The sequence below is a fragment of the Haliaeetus leucocephalus genome, unplaced genomic scaffold, assembly GCF_000737465.1.
Source record: "Haliaeetus leucocephalus isolate CR32 unplaced genomic scaffold, Haliaeetus_leucocephalus-4.0 Scaffold213, whole genome shotgun sequence".
In the NCBI taxonomy this organism is placed as follows: Eukaryota; Metazoa; Chordata; class Aves; order Accipitriformes; family Accipitridae; genus Haliaeetus; species Haliaeetus leucocephalus.
Genome location: NW_010972649.1, coordinates 787,491 through 805,641, shown reverse-complemented (window position 1 = coordinate 805,641; position 18,151 = coordinate 787,491). Strand labels below are relative to the sequence as shown.

The 18,151-nt window shown below is 38.9% G+C and overlaps 2 protein-coding genes across 5 annotated transcripts in view; both read right to left on the bottom strand.

Annotated features, from left to right (window-relative positions):
• Positions 1-8,862, bottom strand: part of LOC104831126 (papilin-like) — a gene marked incomplete at its 3' end in the record, with an annotated part of 65,892 nt that extends 57,030 nt beyond the window's left edge. The window contains exon 1 of the mRNA XM_010566498.1: positions 8,786-8,862. The remainder of the gene's footprint in view (positions 1-8,785) is intronic.
• The window catches only part of PSEN1 (presenilin 1), a 29,519-nt gene continuing 18,456 nt past the window's right edge, over positions 7,089-18,151 (bottom strand). For all 4 annotated transcript variants that reach the window (XM_010566492.1, XM_010566494.1, XM_010566491.1 and 1 more), the window contains 5 exons: positions 15,894-15,992; positions 14,515-14,601; positions 13,490-13,663; positions 11,228-11,346; positions 7,089-10,934 (listed from right to left, as the gene is read on the bottom strand). In XM_010566492.1, coding sequence (XP_010564794.1) covers positions 10,779-10,934; positions 11,228-11,346; positions 13,490-13,663; positions 14,515-14,601; positions 15,894-15,992 — 635 coding nt within the window. In that variant the 3' untranslated portion in view covers positions 7,089-10,778. The remainder of the gene's footprint in view (positions 10,935-11,227; positions 11,347-13,489; positions 13,664-14,514; positions 14,602-15,893; positions 15,993-18,151) is intronic.

The following is an 18,151-nucleotide window of genomic DNA, read 5'->3' as shown; positions in this document are numbered from 1 at the left end:
AAGAAGTAAAGCTACAAAACACATACCTCATCTTCTCAGGCACATACTTACAATGCTATATCTATTTCCAGTATTATCAGCCACACATGCCAATACCCAATGCAACATTCAGAGAAGTGCAGTGGGAGGCAGCACTTTACTGTCTCATAGCAGCTAGTTTAAAGTTATCATCCCCAGCTAGCAATGGTCACTATTTTAATGCTATTTTTTAATACATTCAGTGTCACACTAACTCTAGTGATAGAGTTAGAGCTTTCCACACTGTTATCTCATGCAACCTTTTCACTTATCCCTGGTTTATCCCCCAGCGGCATGTCTAGCAGACAGTGCAGCACGCGCAAGCGCTGTGCTTCACCATCTAGGAAGTCCACTTGGGTAAATGCATTACGCAAACAAACTCATTACAAGATTAAGCATAAAGAGCTCTCATCTCTATAATTATAGTAAAACCACTTGAAAAAAACCCACTAAAGACCAAGCAGCATCTGCAGACACTGACCATTCCTGTAACAGTGAGTGGGAGACATTTGTACCCAGCTGTTCAATTTGTTTCTCATAAAAGAAAAACACCATTACTACACGTCAAAATACTCAGCACTGTGTAAGACATTGACATAATGATGATCTCACTCTGCAGAGCTTAAGAGACTATTGATTAAATCTGCTTTCTTATTAAAACATGGAATTTAATTTTAGCTACTATTCTAAGTATTAATCATATCTTAGGTAATTTGGCAGAACTTGAGTTGAGCTGGACATAACACTACATGATTTACACGTTTTTATCTAAAATGCTGCACCAAAAGGATACCCACCCAAAATTATGATCAAAATCCTTGACAAAAATCAAAATAATATGACTCAATATTGTAAGTGTCTACAGAGGTATTAATGAATGCAGAGGTACTTTTTTTCCATTCAGCCTCCATCTACTCACCAGTTAGATCAAACATTTAAGAATTAATTTAGTATAATATGGCTCAGTGAAAATAAATTGATACCTTTAACAGAGTTATCCCCAAACTGGGTTGATTTCTGCTAAGAAATCAACTGGGCAGCGTAAGTACCAAACAATGACAGGTTGCTTATATAAAGTGAACCCCCCCCTCTACTAGCATTTTTACCATCTAAGAGGAAGAACCAGTTGCCTCATGCCATAAAATTACTGAAGATTTGTCGTGAAAAAACTTCCAAAGTGGGACAAAGTGTTGAAACCTTCAGATTAAATAAAACAGTAAAAAAATCTGATTACCACTTTTAAATGTTAAAAAAGTTTCAAAACAGAAGCTGTTTTAAAGTGAGAACTTTGTTTTGTTCAGAGTGTCAGACTGGAAAGTTTCCAAAGGCCCTCCAAACAGTAATGCAAACAGTTCTGCTGGGAAGACATTCTCCATCCCACCTAACCAGTCTTCTGGTCAGGATCCTATACAGGACACCTCCTGCGGACCACATGGGGCAGGCTGAGGGGATTTCAATCCCACACCAGGCTCCTTGGCTTGTGCCCCATCTGGGGGGTGTTCACGGCTCCCTCCCTACAGTGCCTGAAGGCAACACTCTGAAAAAGAGGGGAAAAGAGGAAGGAACCACCTTCCCTCATCCCTCAGCGTGGATGGGGGTCAGCCCGCATCTCCGAAGCCTGCAAGGGCAGATCAAACGCACAGGACTCAAATGGTGGTCCAGGTAACTCACTGAGCAAGGCACCCGAAGGTGTAATTAGACCTGATGAAAAGGTTTAACGGTAGCACCAGGCACCAAACAAAAATCACCAAAGGGGTAGTTAGTTATTCAAAACTGCTAAAACTGCTATGGCATTTCAGTCGATAGTGTTGCAGAATTTTTGCAGTAGCTGTCCAGCTTCCCTCTAATACCAGGAACTCATCCACAGACAGAGGGACAGGAATAACAGTCAATGGTTTGTCTAACACATCTTTCCATGTCATGTTGAACTAAGGGCCACTGGAAAGGAGGGGAAGGAGCAAAAACCAATTACCCATGATCAAAACTTTAGAGAGGCAAACAGATAGATATTTTTTTTAAATTAGCAAATAAATAACTAACCTTGGAAACATTCTTTCATTTACTCTCTAGTGTGATTTGTCCTAAAGACTGAGTGTCCATCTAGCCAGAACATGCAGACTTCAGGAAAAACAAATAAAAATCCCCCAAACGTTGCTATTATTCAGTACATATCGAAATACTAGTTCAAACAAAAGATGCATATTGCTTATTTGCAGGACGTGAGGTTATGTAATCCAGTACTGTAACCAGACCACACCAAATAAATTGGCAATAGCACAGATGTCAGTAATTACTGAGAAATTTGATCCGGTGAGAAAGAAGGTCTCTTTTAGTTCTAGATACACATGAACAAACATTCACGTCATTTTTTGTTCAGGATGCCAAATTCTATTATAATGATTATTTTGACATTTAAAATTTTCCCTACCTAGCTAAACTGATCTCCAAAAACCAGTTGAAGAATCTGTCAGTTTTCTGTGGATTTCTCTTGACTACCTATTGTACATTTAAGAATAAGTCACCCAGCATCTTCCAAATACTTCAAGGAATTTTTAATTGTGTTAGCTTTTCAGAGACTACAGAATCTACAGCAATATATAAATATGACCCAGTGCTGTTTGGGAAGTCTCAGAGACTCTAAGGAATGGAAGCACTGAGGATGAAAGGACTTTCTCAAAAAGGATGCTTTTAAACTATGGGAGATCCATGACAGTGGCACACTCTTGCCCAGAACTACGTAGAAACAGTTTCATTTAACCATGACAACAAATTGTGGTATAAATGAAGACTAGCTTCCCAGGTGACTGTCCTCCTACTAGCTTGTCATGAGATCGGTCCCTCAGCAAATCCTAATCAAACACCATCAAAGTAGACAAAAGCACTAAACTTTCCTGGGGCACCAAGTAGCATCTTCTCAGTGCTGCATCTCTAGTTCCCTGTAACATAAACAGCCTTGACGATCTTTAAGCAGATTAAGCACACAACAGCTTCATCTCCACAGGAAGTGGGATTAAAAGGTTTATTGCTACTATGACAACAGCCAGGTTCTGCTGTTCTTAAAATAGTTTTCAAACCTTAACACTGACTGGAAATGCATACATGCCTCCCCTACAGGATTCATCATGTACTAAATACAGTCCTTCAAAAGGAAATCATATTTTATAAGTCTACTTTTTTTAAGCGTATATTTTTATCGTGCTCTTTAATCCCTTGTTACGAGCACTAAGAATAGAAAGCAGTAAAAAAGGCACAGTGTTGCCATGTGGCTGTGATTACAGCTTTAGAAGTGATTATTGCTGGGAGCTGGCTGCAGACACCAGGACAGGCCCTGCTCTCTCACTTCTGCTCCAAGGCAGCATTCATTTCTTTCCCCCAGCCAGTAATCAACCCCCTTGCTGAAACGGAGCACACTGGGGACTAAGCAGCTCTCTAGCTGCTCAGTGCTGCCAGACACCAGCCATTTTTGGTCTTACAAATCTTCCCCTTGACAGCCGCAGGCATTCTGTTGCATCTAAGTCAGAATTAATTCCTTCCTCATAGGTAACAACTGAAAGTAGAATTTGTCACAAAGTTCACTACCAAACAGTATCAGTTAAGTTTGTGCCCAGGGCGTTAAGTCTGCCAATAATGAAATGGCAGGAGGCCATTCTTCATTCGAGTATGTTATTGTATCAGTGATCAGTGTTTTATTGTTGAGGATGGCTAAATAAACCATTGATTCAACTGAATATGCAGCTATTACATTCGATGAATATCCAGCTGTGCTCTGAGGCATTCTCCAAGCATGTTCACGCTGGTTTGTACAACAAAACCAGTAAGAAGTATAATGCTTAATTCTGACAGCAGCACTACCCAGATCAAAGCTGATAACCCTTACCTAAAACTACTGAAATCAGAAAATTAGTACGAACACAGAAGTCTATTCGTTACTCCAGTCAGTTTAGCTTAAAAGCATATTTTAAAACAAAGAAAAAGCAAATCTAATCAAATTACATTGGTACTATCCATCAGCATCCCTTGATGGCAAGCTGAAATCACCTTCCTGCAGCAAATCGGGCTTTAAAGAGAAGAAAACAAAATTCAGATTGTAAAACTCAGGAAGCAGTTGATCGTTTCCTTATCCAAACCCCAGTTCTGTTAGCTCCTGTCAATGAAGGCTGGTTCGTCTATAGAGTTCACAAATTCCTGACATTTGCAGACCAGAATTTGGCCTTAAACATACCTTTAATTGAGATTTCTCAGTAATTTAAAAATGCCTAGCAGTCACTGCTACAGACCAAGCTGAATTCTCCATGAGAGCTGATGCTGTCAATAAAAGGAACTTACTTACCTATCCCCAAAAGATTACATTAAAAACAGAATGAAGTAAGAAAACAAATGGGTAATTAAATTAGCATATTAGAATCATACCTCGAAGTTCAGGATTTAATCACAGTAAGATAAAATACTACTAAGATGGAAGTCAAATTAGGCCTCAAGTCTCACTTTTAGAGGACATTTTAGCTCCTAGTTCCAAACAGTATTTCTATTCCTAAAACATTTCATCATATCACACCTCAGAACTAGATCAGGATTAAGAAATCCACATATTCTGGCAGAGTTTTGTGGCCCTGCACTGGACTCTCTCTGCTAAGTCCCATCTTCCTTGTATTGGGGAGCCCAGAATTGGGGATGGCACTCCAGATGTGGCCTAACCAGTGCTGAGCAGAGAGGAAGGATCATCTCCCTTCACCTGCTGGCAACACTCCTCCTGATGCAGCCCAGGATGCTGCTGACATTCTTTGCTGTAAGGGTGCACTGCTGGCTCACGGTCAGCTTGCTGTCCACCAGGACACCAAGGTCCTTCTCTGCAGAGCTGCTTTCCAGCTGGTCAGACCCCAGCATGTACTGGTGCCTGGGGTTGCTCCTCCCCAGACGCAGGGCTTTGCACTTCCCCTTGTTAAACTTCATGAAATTCCTTTCTGCCCAGTTCTCCAGCCTGTTGAGGTTCCTCTAAATGGCTGCATAGTCATCTGGTCTATCAGCCACTCTTTCCATTCTTCTGTCATATGCAAACTTGCTGAGGGTGCACTCATTCCGTCTTCATTAATGAAGAAGTTGAACAGTATTGACCCCAGTATTGAGCCCTGTGGTATACCACTAGTGACTTGCCTCCAGTTGGACTTTGTGCTGCTGATCGCAACCCTTTGGGCCCGAGCATTGTGCCAGTTTTCAGTCCATCTCACTATCCACTTATCTAACCCACATTTCGTCTACTTGTCTATGATGATGTTATGGGAGATGGTGTGAAAAACTCTACAAAAGTCAAAGTAAACAACATCAGCTGTTCTCCCCTCATCCAGCAAGCTAGTCACCTCATTGTAGAAGGCAATGAGGTTGGTCAAGCATGATTTCTGCTTCATAAATCCATGCTAACTGCTCCCAATCACCCTCTTGGCCTTCATTTATTTGCAAGCGCTTTCCAGGATAATTTTCTGTGTCAGCTTCCCAGGGACTGAGGTGAGGCTGACTGGCCTGTAGCTCCTCAATTCTTTTTTCCTGCTCTTCTCGAGAATAGGAGAGAAATTTGCTCTCTGCCAGTCTTCATGAACTTCTCCCAACTGCCACAACCATTCAAAGACAAGTGAGAGTGGCCTCACAATGACATGAGCCAGCTCCCTCAACACTCATGGGTGCAACCTGTCAGGCCTCATAGACTTAAGTACATCCAGTTTGTTTACATGCTCCCTAACCTGGCCTCTTCCACTAAGGTCAAGTCTACCTCGTTCCAGACTTGCCCTCTGCTCTCAGGGGTATGGGATTCCTTACGGCCAGCCTTACCAAGAAAGACTGAGGCAAGGAAGGCAACAAGTACCTCAGCCTTCTCCATATCATTTGTCACAAGTTCCCCTGCCCCCATTCGGGGGGGGGGACGGGACCTTTCTTCCCTAGTCTTCCTTTTGCTGTTATATAGGTGTATAATCCTTTCTTCCTGCCCTTCACATCCCTTGCGAGATTCAACTCCAGAGGGGCCTTGGCTTTCCTAACCCAATCCCTGCAAGTTCAGAAAGCAACTCTATGCTCCTTTTGGGTCATCTGCCCCTGCTTCTACCTCTTCTACACTTCCTGTTTGGGTTCAGTTAGGAGCTCCTTGCTCACCCATGCAGGCCTCCTACCACCTGCCTTGACTTCCTACTTGTCAGGATTGACCCTTCTTTAGGTCTTCCATGCAGGCCTTCCGTGTAGAGACAAGGCAATCCCCCAAAGAAACATCTTCAATAGCAGTCAGTCAACTCAAACAAATATGAATTTTGCAGTGACTACTTCTCCAAAACAACAACAACAACAAAATGGTGCTTGGGAAAAGTGCTTTTTTAATGGTATTGATCCGAAATCAACAATAAAATAACAATACACACTACTGTTAATCAACTGTTTTCTTTCTGAGGATCCTGTGTATTTTTCCTGGGTAACACTGATCTTCATTGTGCCAGCTGGTGTTCCAGTATAATCTCATATTGCTTTTTCATGCATTAATTATACCTTCTGGGTGCTTTTGCAACAGGCTTTGACCGACTCTTCAAATGAACACAAAAAGTAGCTTTTAGAAAAAAGTACTTCTACAGAAATCAGTTTAAAGTAATTCCGCTGGGAAATAAAGCAGCTACTTAAGTGTCTTAAGACAGGAATCTTACTCATTAAATGTTGAATAAAAATAGCTACAGTGTTTAGGCCTCCAATAGCTTTAAGTGATGGCTTTGAAGTAATACGGTAAAGGCAAGATAAGTCAGGATCCATGCAACTTTTATTTTAATAATTAGACAAATACAGGAAAAATTGCAATATCTATCAAAAACGTATCTTATCAAGAACCGGAAAGGTGTTTAAAAAACATTCACATTTGATTCAGATTATGTACAAACCAGTGTTTGTAAAAAAAACAGCAAATGCTTTGAGTGTAAAAGAATTCCATTCTAGTTCATGTTTCAGCGTTCCCAATGACCAAGTTACCACTGAGATGCAATCACAGTGCAGACATGTTCCACAGTCTATTAAACTCATTTCAACAGCATCATTGCCAAAAGTAATTGTTTTTTTTAAATAAAGCATTCTGAGAATTTTCTTCATACAGTACCGTCTACCAAAAATGTACTTCTGCATATTTAATTCTTCACTGCACTAATGGCAGAACAGTTGTCATCTACAGGCCCAGAGTACATATATATCTACATCTCTACAGGTACAGATATATATCTATATATCCAAGAAGCACCAGTTGCCTATGCCTGAAATAGGGTCTGCTTTGTGCATTGAGGAGATTAGCCATTTTTAGCAGAGCACAGCCCTTGAATATTTGGCTCAAAGAAGTCATCATCTGCCCAGTCAGAACTATTCTGAATGTGTTGCAATATCACGTGCATACCATCAAGACTCACCTCACGCAGATGACATTTGAATTTGAGTGCCACCATAACAGCCATACATATATATATGACAGCATCATACATCTTTGCTGTAAGACCAGCTTCCAGAGATCTCTCTTTTTTGCTCTGGATAAAATCCCCCAACAGAAAAAAAAAAAGGAAAAATTTAAGTGGCTGGTTTTTAGGCAAATCTGTAACTTGGTATTATGTTTTCTCATTTATTTATTTGAAGCTTAGCCAAAGAAGGAGACTAATCATTGATGTAAGCTGAAAGGGGAGAGAAAGCTATCATGATACCCAGTTTCAAAGTATGACTACTGAAACAGTCACACAACAGTTACCAGTCAGTCTGCTTGGGCACAAGAGATGAATCTAGCTACTAGGGTTACACAATAGCTTTTTTAGAGCTACAGTCTAACGTGCTGTCATTAACATACTAATTTAATAATAACAAAAACTCTCTCAAAAATGCAGACTACCTATCAGACATCTTTCAGTTATAACAAGCTAACCAAGCTGAAATGGTTCACAATCTCAGATTAGATTGGTGTTTTAAGACAAAGTAGAGAAAAGTGACACAACCTTCACACTTATGTACTAACAACCCAAATGCAAACAAAAACTATTCTCAACTGAACCTTATGGACCCAAGTACTGAGATGATCTTCAGTTGCAAGATCTCATTTGGAACATAAGCTACCATGACTTGGCATACGAAGGCAAATCTAGAAAATGTCATCTGTTTTTTGAAGGTGTATGTAAGACTTTGTAATAAGCAGTGTACTTTAACATATATTGGCCTGGGCTTGAAAAGCAATTTCCCTTCTGAACTTATTTTGAGATTCAAATATATAAACTTGAACAGTTTCTGTGAATATAAATTTTATAGCCTCCACCACTGTAACTCCACACTAGCTCAGAAATTAAAACTTGAAGAAAGCAGAAGCAGCTCGGGGGAGTGGAAGACTGGCAATTTAGTGTTTGAAGATTCTGAGCTCTTCCTTCGGTTGTACATCCAACACCCCTTCAAGTATGTGGAAAGGCATTTGTGCATTTCTACGGATTCTAAAGCAACTCTTAATGGAGCTAGTGCCCCCATGGTGCATATTTAAGCCAAGAAACAAACAATAAAGATGACTGCTGCATTTAAGTAACAACTCTTAACTGAGAGTTGGCTCAGATATGGAAACAGATGCTAGTGATGCCAACTCTTCGCAAACCTGTTCTATATAATGAACCAATGGTTAGGATGCCCAATAAAACACACAAGGGAATTTTCTTAGATATAATGCTCAGGAAAGGGACAAGTTACAACAGTATAAAACCAACGCAAAGTCTTGTAAAAAACAAAAACAAAAACCAACCTGTTTTAAGTCAGGCTTCATTGCAGCAAAATATGGAAGAGTGCTTTAAGCTAGAAAACACAAGCAAGTTTGACTTGAAAAGTCAGTGTAAGCAATTTTGATATGGTTAGTTTATTAATGCTATCCATGATGAATCAGCACACAAATGAGATGAAAAGTACTTTAAGAGGAGACAAGACAATATATTTTATGAAAATGTAAATGCTAACACCACCACAGTTAGCAAGTCATACTGGAAAAGAGACAGATGTTTCCAAGGACAATCAAAGTAAGCCTTCTTGGTTTTAAAGCAGATTTATACACCATAGCCTTTCTCCCCCCTTATTTGGGCAATGGTTGGTGAACATCTGTGATGTCTCAGTCCTTTGAATCTACAGGCACTGAAACAAAGCCCCAGAAAAAAAAGGTAAAGGGAGCTTCCATCAGGATTTTGACAGTTGTTCTACTTGGCAAGGACTCCAGTATCAAGATGCAAGTAAAATGGAATGCCCGACAATATTATCCACTCCCTGTGCTTCCCTCAGAAAAAAAAATTACTTGTATAGAGTAAGAGCCTACGGCAAAAACAACTTCATCTCATACGAGTGTCATTTCCAAGCAATTATTCATAAATGAGTTCTTTCAAATGAAGAAGAAAACAGAGTTTAGCAGTTTTAAGGTTTGAATTGAGTCTTTTTCGTGTAAGAAGTTCAAGATCTCTTATCTTCTTTTCAGTGATTTTGAGTTGTCTTTCATTTCTCTATAGTCTTCTGTTCCTCACAGGAGAGGTAAAATGAAGAGGGCCACAAATTTTGCTCCTTGGTAATGTTAAGTAATGTCTCACCTAACTTAAGTATCCTCACTAATAAAGATACCGCACAAAAAAAAATCCCTGCCCAACCTGAGGTGTTAGATGGTTGACTTCAGGTCAACAGAACTGTAAACCACATTTTTGAAGAGGAAAAATTTCAGTGATGCCTTGAAAGTGCTACTAATAGCACTTTGGCCTCTAGATCTGGCAAGCTAAACTCCATCTGGCATTGCTGCAAATGTCTACTTATTTCATAAGCATTTCAGTAGAAGGAACATATACTGACAATGCAGTCCATGCTGTTAGTGACTATTGTCAAACACAGGGTTTGAAATGGTGTTCTAGCAAAATGATTTGCAAGAGCACAGAGTAAGTCCTGAAATTGCTTTTTAATGTAGTTCATTAACCTTTTGGAATCTAAGATCCAAATTAGGACCTTGAGATCCACTAATGCCAAATAATTCAGTCCAAGTCTAAGTAGCTACATAAACTGGAGCAGGTGCACTCCATGCTTGAGGATAGAAAGTATTAAAACTGAGAAGATGCTCTAGTTCCAGTGTGGGAAAAAAAAAAAAAATTTAAATTTGATAAACCAAGCACACTCAGGCACAGAGGCTATGAAGTGGTGGAGCACTCTTAGAGTGACAGTACTTTCTCCCTTTGTCGAATTGCTACAAAGTCCTTTTCTCCTTACACAAAGCAGTCAGGACTCCACTGTCAAAAAATCACTGCTGAAGAAGTCTGAATTGGGTTCTCTCTCTTCAAGCGGTTAGAGACAAGTTCCATGTGATTTGTCAGCTTCCTTTGTTAACATCAAGGAAGTTCTGAGCACCCTTAACGCTGTGAAAATAATCAACCTGTGGTAAGAGATCGCATTGCTGGTGGAAGCATTAGCACTTTGCACACAGGTGGTCCTTACCAGAGATACATATATCAGATTACCTCTGATATAATAGCACCTGGTTTAGACCAGCCATCAGGAAGAAGCCACTTTCACACAGGAAAATTCATATGGTGCCCAGTGCAGCAGTTGTCTCGGGGAAAAAACAAAACCAAAACCAAACACCATCGGAGGAAGTTGTAATGATTCAGGCTTGGAATCTTGAGTATTAAACTTCAGTCTCACTTGAGAACTGAGGGAAAAACATTTTTCCTCCTCCCAGATTTGCTACAAATATCCACAGAATACCAGCATCAAGTGTGCTAGATATAAAACTGATGGAATGCTAGCTGGTCCATAAAGGGTTGCACCAAGTTATCTGTAGCAAAGTAAAAAACTAGCCCAAAGGTTATGGAGATTGGAAGAGCTGGTAAGGCCTTCTTAAAGATGGCAAGAAGCAGAAGTGTAAGGCACAGACCCTGAGAGGAAGAAAAAAACAAAAAAAATAGGGAGAAATTAGGGAACTCTGACAAGCAAAAGATTATATATATAAACATTAATCCCACAGAAATACAAGATACAGTTCATGCCTTCCTAAACTAAAGGCTTAAGTGGCAGATGTACAGCCAATGAAGACCACAGCTAAAGCCCTCATCAGTTTTCAGTCTGGCCATCAAATAAACGAATTCCAAAGAAAAAAATGTAGCAGTTATGGCTTTGTCACTGACGAAGAATAGAAACTATTCCAATAATAATATTACAATATACTCACAATTAATATGGCTACAAAACATGCTAAAGTTGTATTCCAGTCTCCGCTTGCTGTTGCAGAGGCCTTGCCAACAAGGACACTGTAGAAAATGAAGTCTCCTAAACCTAGCTTTACTCCTCCTGCAAAAGTGAACATATAGCAGCATTAAGTATCAGACAGTCTACTAATATTGCATATCAGTAACTGTCAGAGAATAATACAGATTTACATTAAGAATCAAAAAGACTTGCTAATAACATTTTATTTTCAAAACTAGTACCACTCCTGAATCAAGTGATAAACTCTTGTGAAACAAGACGGCTTAGGAACATTACACCACTCAATTAATTCAACCTATAATTAGAATTTTTCTATATTCCTAGTCTCCTGTACATACAAATACAATATATACAAGCTCAGATATTTGTAATTATATTTGTTGGGGGTTGTCCACTTTTGGTTGTCATGTCATATTCAACGGAATATTGAAGTACAATTCCTTTAAGCTGGCCAAGGAAGGGGGAAAACATGTAAGTCCCTTGCAGATGATGTTTTATTTGCCAGTTAGAAACCTACACCCAGCAAAATATTCCACTGCCCTCCCAATTTTCCTATAGAATGCTTACTAAGGTAGTTCTAAAAAGCACTTGTGTGTAATTACAGAGCATATCACAGAGGTAAAAAAACCAACATATTTAATCCAAGATGTGAGGTTTAGGAAAACTCATGAGTTAATGTCTTATTCTTTTAAATAGTAATTACCACCTTAGCAACAACTCTGGGAGCACAATACTCAATTATTTCTACAAACAAACTAATGAAGATTTCCTGAACACCAGTTCACTTTCTGAGCTTTTAGTCCAAGATATTAAGTCAGAGAGGCCAACATCACTTCACCAGCTCTTTTCATCTGGCCTACTGTTTACTTTGTCACCTGATTACAGTCCAGCCCAAAACCCACTTTAGAGTCCTAAGAGGAACTCAGAGCATCAAAACAGAGGCCTATGCCTGGGTGATCACTGGGGGAAAAAAGAAAGGAGAGAAAAAAAAAAGAAAAAAAGGAGAAAAACCAGAAAAAAAAGGCAACACTACTCTCTTTCAGCAGGCCTCCAATATATGGTCTAGAACAGTGCATTCATGAAAAGCTCTTAAGCACTACAACACCCTTCAACTGCTGAAACAAAACTTGGATGCTTGCTTTCAGCATAACAGAACAATAAGCAAAAGCAACTGCTAGATAACTCCTTCCACACAAGCAAACTCTCCAAATTTCTAATGAGCTGCTCAGAACTTCTAGTAAGCTAATGCTGGCTGACAAGTCTGACTGGATCACTGCACATCTGTCATTACTATTTGCTGTAGGAATACAGGAAGGAGAAAATTATTAGTCTGGCCAGACAAGAGTTTTAGTTACCCAGTTAACTAACTAAAATAGCCCAATTCCTAAAATTTTTGCATCTTAATGTTATTTTTCTAAGCTCTAGAAATGAAAACGGATTTGCAACACATTCCGAATTTGGAATGTTTGGGACAAAGTAAATTCTAAAATTGTTCTTGAAGTAGAAATCTCTATTTTTAAACAGAGGAGCACCTGAGAATCAGAGGAAGCAGTTGCACCTGCTAAATATGGCAGCATCACATGGGAAGAGCAGTTTATTAGATGGGCAGACCCTAATTTATTCAGTGCTTTGCAAATCTAATAGCAGCTTAAACTCCAACTGGAAATCACAAGTCTATTAAAACAGATATCTGAATATTGATGTCATATGGTCTCCAAAGATACTGCACCTCAGCAAGATGCTGAAGAAAAAATAAGCAAGCCCGTGGCACTCTGCATTCATTTCAGTCTCCAATCAGGTTTTAAACATTGCTTTCTACAGAGTGGATTACAGTAGTTTAATCTTGAGGCAAAAAATGTTAATGTCTGCTTTTACAGGGCCAAAAGCCAAAAGAGGTGATACACAGCAGAACACTCCATGGAAAAGACAGAAGCTAATGCAACTGACTGCATAATGGTCTGAAAGCAGCTTGTGCTATTAAAGTTTTGAGTCTGTGTATCAAACTGAAGGTCAATTTGGCCAATATTACTCACTCCTCCAGCAAAATCAAAAGCTACCAAAAAGCAACTCCATTGCTATGAGGCATGTCAGTATTGATCATGAGCAAGAGCAGTTCTTCAGCTTGCTATTAGCTCACAGCATACTGTATCTGTGCAGTCAGGATGACTAAGACTAACTAGCTTCAGATTTACTAAGTCTATCAGACACAGTATTCCATACTCACGCTCTTCAGGGTCTTCACTTGTTTGAGAGTTACTGGGTAGAGCCTGAACAGCAGCACGTGACTCAGGTGTTGATTCAATGGGTCCTATTCTATTGTCCCTTTGTTGCTGCCATTCTTGACTAAAGCCACCATCATCTGCTTCAGCATCTTCATTTTGAGTCTGGTTTGCCGGAGCTCAAAGGAAGAAAGGCATTTAACATCTCCTTCAAAAATGTGCCTTCTAAAACATGACAATCTCTCCACATGTAAGATCATAAAAGAATCAGGGAAAAAGAGGTGTTCCATAATATTCAGCAACATCTAACATTGGCACACACCATTACAAGACATCCTTGCTTAGGATTTTAATATTTATTTAAACAATCAGGAGTCAATGTGCACTCTGCAGTCACAGCATCTACATATTGCACTCAAGTCCTAGTGTTCAGGAGCACTTCGACATAACAGAGTGGAAGTTCTGTGGTGACCTAATTTAAAGATCACAATTTAAGGAATAAACTCTCATCTAACATTTCATTAGTTTCTTTAGTCAACATTGACAGCTTAATTTTCCAGTAAAATAGAAAACTTTACTGAAAGCTACATATACATACACCCCTTCAAGCATGTTAAATTCAGAAACTCTGCTGTGCTTTATTAATACATGTAAACAAACTCCATGTTTTTAAACACTAGCTGCATAGCCAGGAGGGCTAGACACATTTCTGTCTAATACAAATATAAATGAGTTAGCATTATACTATATCATCCCAATTTGACAAGCAATTGAGCTCAGTCAATAGTTGTCTATTGAGAGTCATTTCACCACCAACATCCTGGGTCCCAGAAAAATGAATACAAGAACATTAACTGCACAATAAGCAAGCAATTTTTGAAGTCTTGACAGATTCATCATTCCTAATAAGGCTTCCATGCTTTCACTCTTCTACAGCAACCAGGACACTTAAAAAGCTAAAAACCAAGCATCCATAAACATGTATTCCAACAAAATGACAACTATAAAGGCTTGTCAAAATAAGACTCACCTTGTTTATCATAAGTGGAGTTTTTGGAAGCTTTCCGTTGGGCTTCTGGATCTTCCTCAGCCATGTTCACTAACCATATCATTGTTGCTATTAAAAAACAAATAAACAAACACCAGCATAGCTAATCAGATCTTCAGATGTATGCAATTCTGAGATAGCGTTAGCATCAATCCATTTTTTATTTTTTTTTTTTTAATACAACTATGTTTTGCAACAGGCAATTTTACTCTTACTAAAGCACAGTAACATCTGGAACACAGCCAGTACCAGCTACAACATGCATTTACAGAATTTGGTGAATAAAAGTTTTATTCTTACTAGACGTTGAAAAAAATGGCAACAGCTGTTGCCAGAGAAATTACTTCTATATATGAGGCCCACTGAAAATCTGAATCAATGATTTCTTTACTTTTTTCCATTAATAACTTCTTTCATCTGCAAGTAAAAAGGTCTATTAAGACTGGTACTAAGGTACTTCAATTCAGAGGCAGTATCTGCATCAAAGTTAATTGTTCTCTGTCCCCACCATCACAAAGAATTCTCCAATCTGGAAGTAAATGTTACCACACTTAAATGGTGTATTTTACTTCAAGTTTGTGGTTTCTCAGCATTAACCTCTTCTCCCACAAAACAGAACAACAGGCAGCTATGAGTAATATCCGTGAAACACAGCGACACATAACAAAAGCCCTCCCCTTTCTCCGCTGTAAACTTGTCCCTGACAAGTCAGTAGACTAGCCAGTCAGTCTACAGCATACTTCCTGCTTCCAAATACAGGCCTTTCATCAGCACCTGTAGCATATGATTTACGATTAGCCTATTTCACTGTTTATCCATACGATTACAACTAGCAACATGAATTTCAGAAACAGTGGAATTATGTACTAATTGATACACAGGTCATAACAGCAATTTGCATTCAGTAGGTTATTTTTCACAACTGCAGGGAGAAACAACATATCAAAAAAGACAAGCCCTGGAGAAAATAATTCTGTAAATGAATCTCTTCTTGGCAATTTCTCCCTTTCCTTCCAGTAAAACACAGGTTATTTAAGCACTGAAAGCTGATAAATATTTTCTGAAAACAAGCACTCGCTTTGAATAGACTTAATTCACAGCCTAATGACATACTTCTTTGGCCAAAACAAGGTGTGTTACCATTTTTCCTGTTCATATTTTGTAAAACAGCATGCTGGTTTTTATCTTGAAAGATCTTAGCCAGAAGATGTTCCATATTTTTGAGTCAACAGTGAAAGGCCCAAGTGAACAGACTAAGAATTCCAGCTGACAAGCATCATGTTAAAACACAGAAAAATGAGAAAATCAGTTAGGCTGAGTGGGTGATTGTAAGTTTAAAGTACTTAACGAAACGTACTTACAGGAGTAAATAAGTGCTGGGAAGAGAGTTTCATTTCTCTCTTGAGCTGTTTCAACTAGCATACGAAGAGGACCTTTAGGACACAGGACAGCAACCAAATCTGAAAGGAAGAGCGAACAGATCTCATATCACTGCAGACATACTTACAAGAAGGTTTTTCTATAACACTTGCAGAGACTGGTAATATGATAAAATGCTACCCTGAAAATAGACTTCTGAGCGTGCCATTGGCCACAAGTCAGTATCCTACTCAGTTAAACAACCTATTTTACATATTACTGTAATATATATACAAATTAAAAAAATGCTATGTTCCTCACTTAAGATATTATGCAACTGCAAATGTATCTGTGTCTGTATGTTGACTTGCAAGTTGAAAGCAGATAATTCACAAAAGCTACTATTCAACTAACATCTTGGAAATACCCAAGCTTGCTTTCTATTATCAAAGCTTTTCTTAACCCAAGTTTAATGCTACAACAAATTTTAAGACAACAGGTAAGTGAGGCTTACATTACTTCTATAAAGTAGGCATAACTGCTAATTTATTCCCACTTAAATAGGGGAAAAAAAGTGAATGTGCAAGTGAAGAGGAAAAAAAACAGGTTTATTAAGCATTGCGGGAAAATGCTGTGTTTGCATAGATTTGAGAAGTGTTCAAAGCACATTTAGCATAAGAAAGCAACAGCAGCTTTTTGTTGCTTCCCTCAATTCTTGTTCACGGGACAGTATATGAAACTGGGTGAACGAGTAAAAATTAACTGAAAAGCAATCATTTACAAAATAGAATGACTGTACAAGTTACTCATACAGATCAAAGCACAGCACTAAGAAAAACTGATCTATCAGATGCTCCCATTTGCTTTCTCACCTGAATGGTGATGGTTTATTAATGAAATTTGCAACTCCACAAACAACCTCAGCTACTTTTCCCTTGTCTTGCATATTTGGACAGAAAGCTGTAACATTTACATATTAACCATGCTACTACCTTTTGCAGTTATCCACTCACTGTATGTCTTTAAATTCATGTGAAACAAAATCTGATACCGAAAGAACAGCTTACTTGTCAGGAGCTGTATGTTGCACAGAGCAGGCTTTCTGCACCTGCGCTAACTGCCCTAGCACCACTGCTGGTCCCACTCAAGTAAAGAATTCTCAGCATGGGTTCACAGGCTTTGAAACTTACTTCTCCTTTACTCAAAACAACCACGTTATGATCTTGGAATATGATCTGAAGAGTAACTTCATTTTGCAATTGCTGAATGAAGGCTGAATGCTTGCAATACTAAGATTTGTTCCAGTCATACAAAGGGTGGAAGTGGACAGGGGAGATGGGAAGGTTTTCATACACACAAGGGACATTTTTCCTCCCTCTGAAGGAAGAGGACACTTAAGGAGTACACTGACCTACCAGAGCTAATCAAATCTTATTATCTTCTGCATTTCTACAACTGTACAGATTCTCAGTCTTTATCATCATCAGTGACTTTCAGAGTACACATTCATCACGCTTACATGCTTCCAAAAAAATTCCAAGTTATGAGCACATCTTCATGGATACACTTAGCTGTAATGTTTTAATTATGTCTAAGTAACTGGCTTTTAGGCTTGCCTGGAATCTAAATTGGTATTTGGGATAGAGAGTGATCTTCTTACCAAAAGTGTCCAGTGCCCTCTAAAGCTTTATGAAAAAACTACATCTAGGTATCTCAGTCATCATTCTGAAAAAGCATAATATGCAATAATTCAAATGAATTTTCTTTTTATTTAAAAAAAATCAAGGAAACAGATCTCACAACTGTATCCTTCTAAATGTAAAATGACTCTGAGCAACGAAAACTGCCTTTAATCCTTCCTTGCTTCCTTCTCATTATATTATTAGGCATGGATCAGGGTGTTGTTTCTATGTCCACAAATTTAAGCAATTCCTATGTTGGGCAGATCTATACCTGTACGGGACTGTACCCAGACAACAAGCTCCTAAATTCTTAACATACAATGGTTTCCAAGGATTCTTGGGGAAAATGAGAAGCCAAAAGCTCTCCACCTTCATAGAAGAGATTAAAATGGCGACATAGGTCTCTTATCTCCTCCTCTCTTAAATTACTTCAATTCTCCTCTCCAAAGAATCTAGAAAGTCCAGAAAACATGAAGGAAGATGGTATCACACAGTCACACAAAGCCACTAGCTGCAGGGAACTCATCTTGGTTTAGATCATGATCTTATTTCTGAAGTCTGTAATCACCTTATCCACT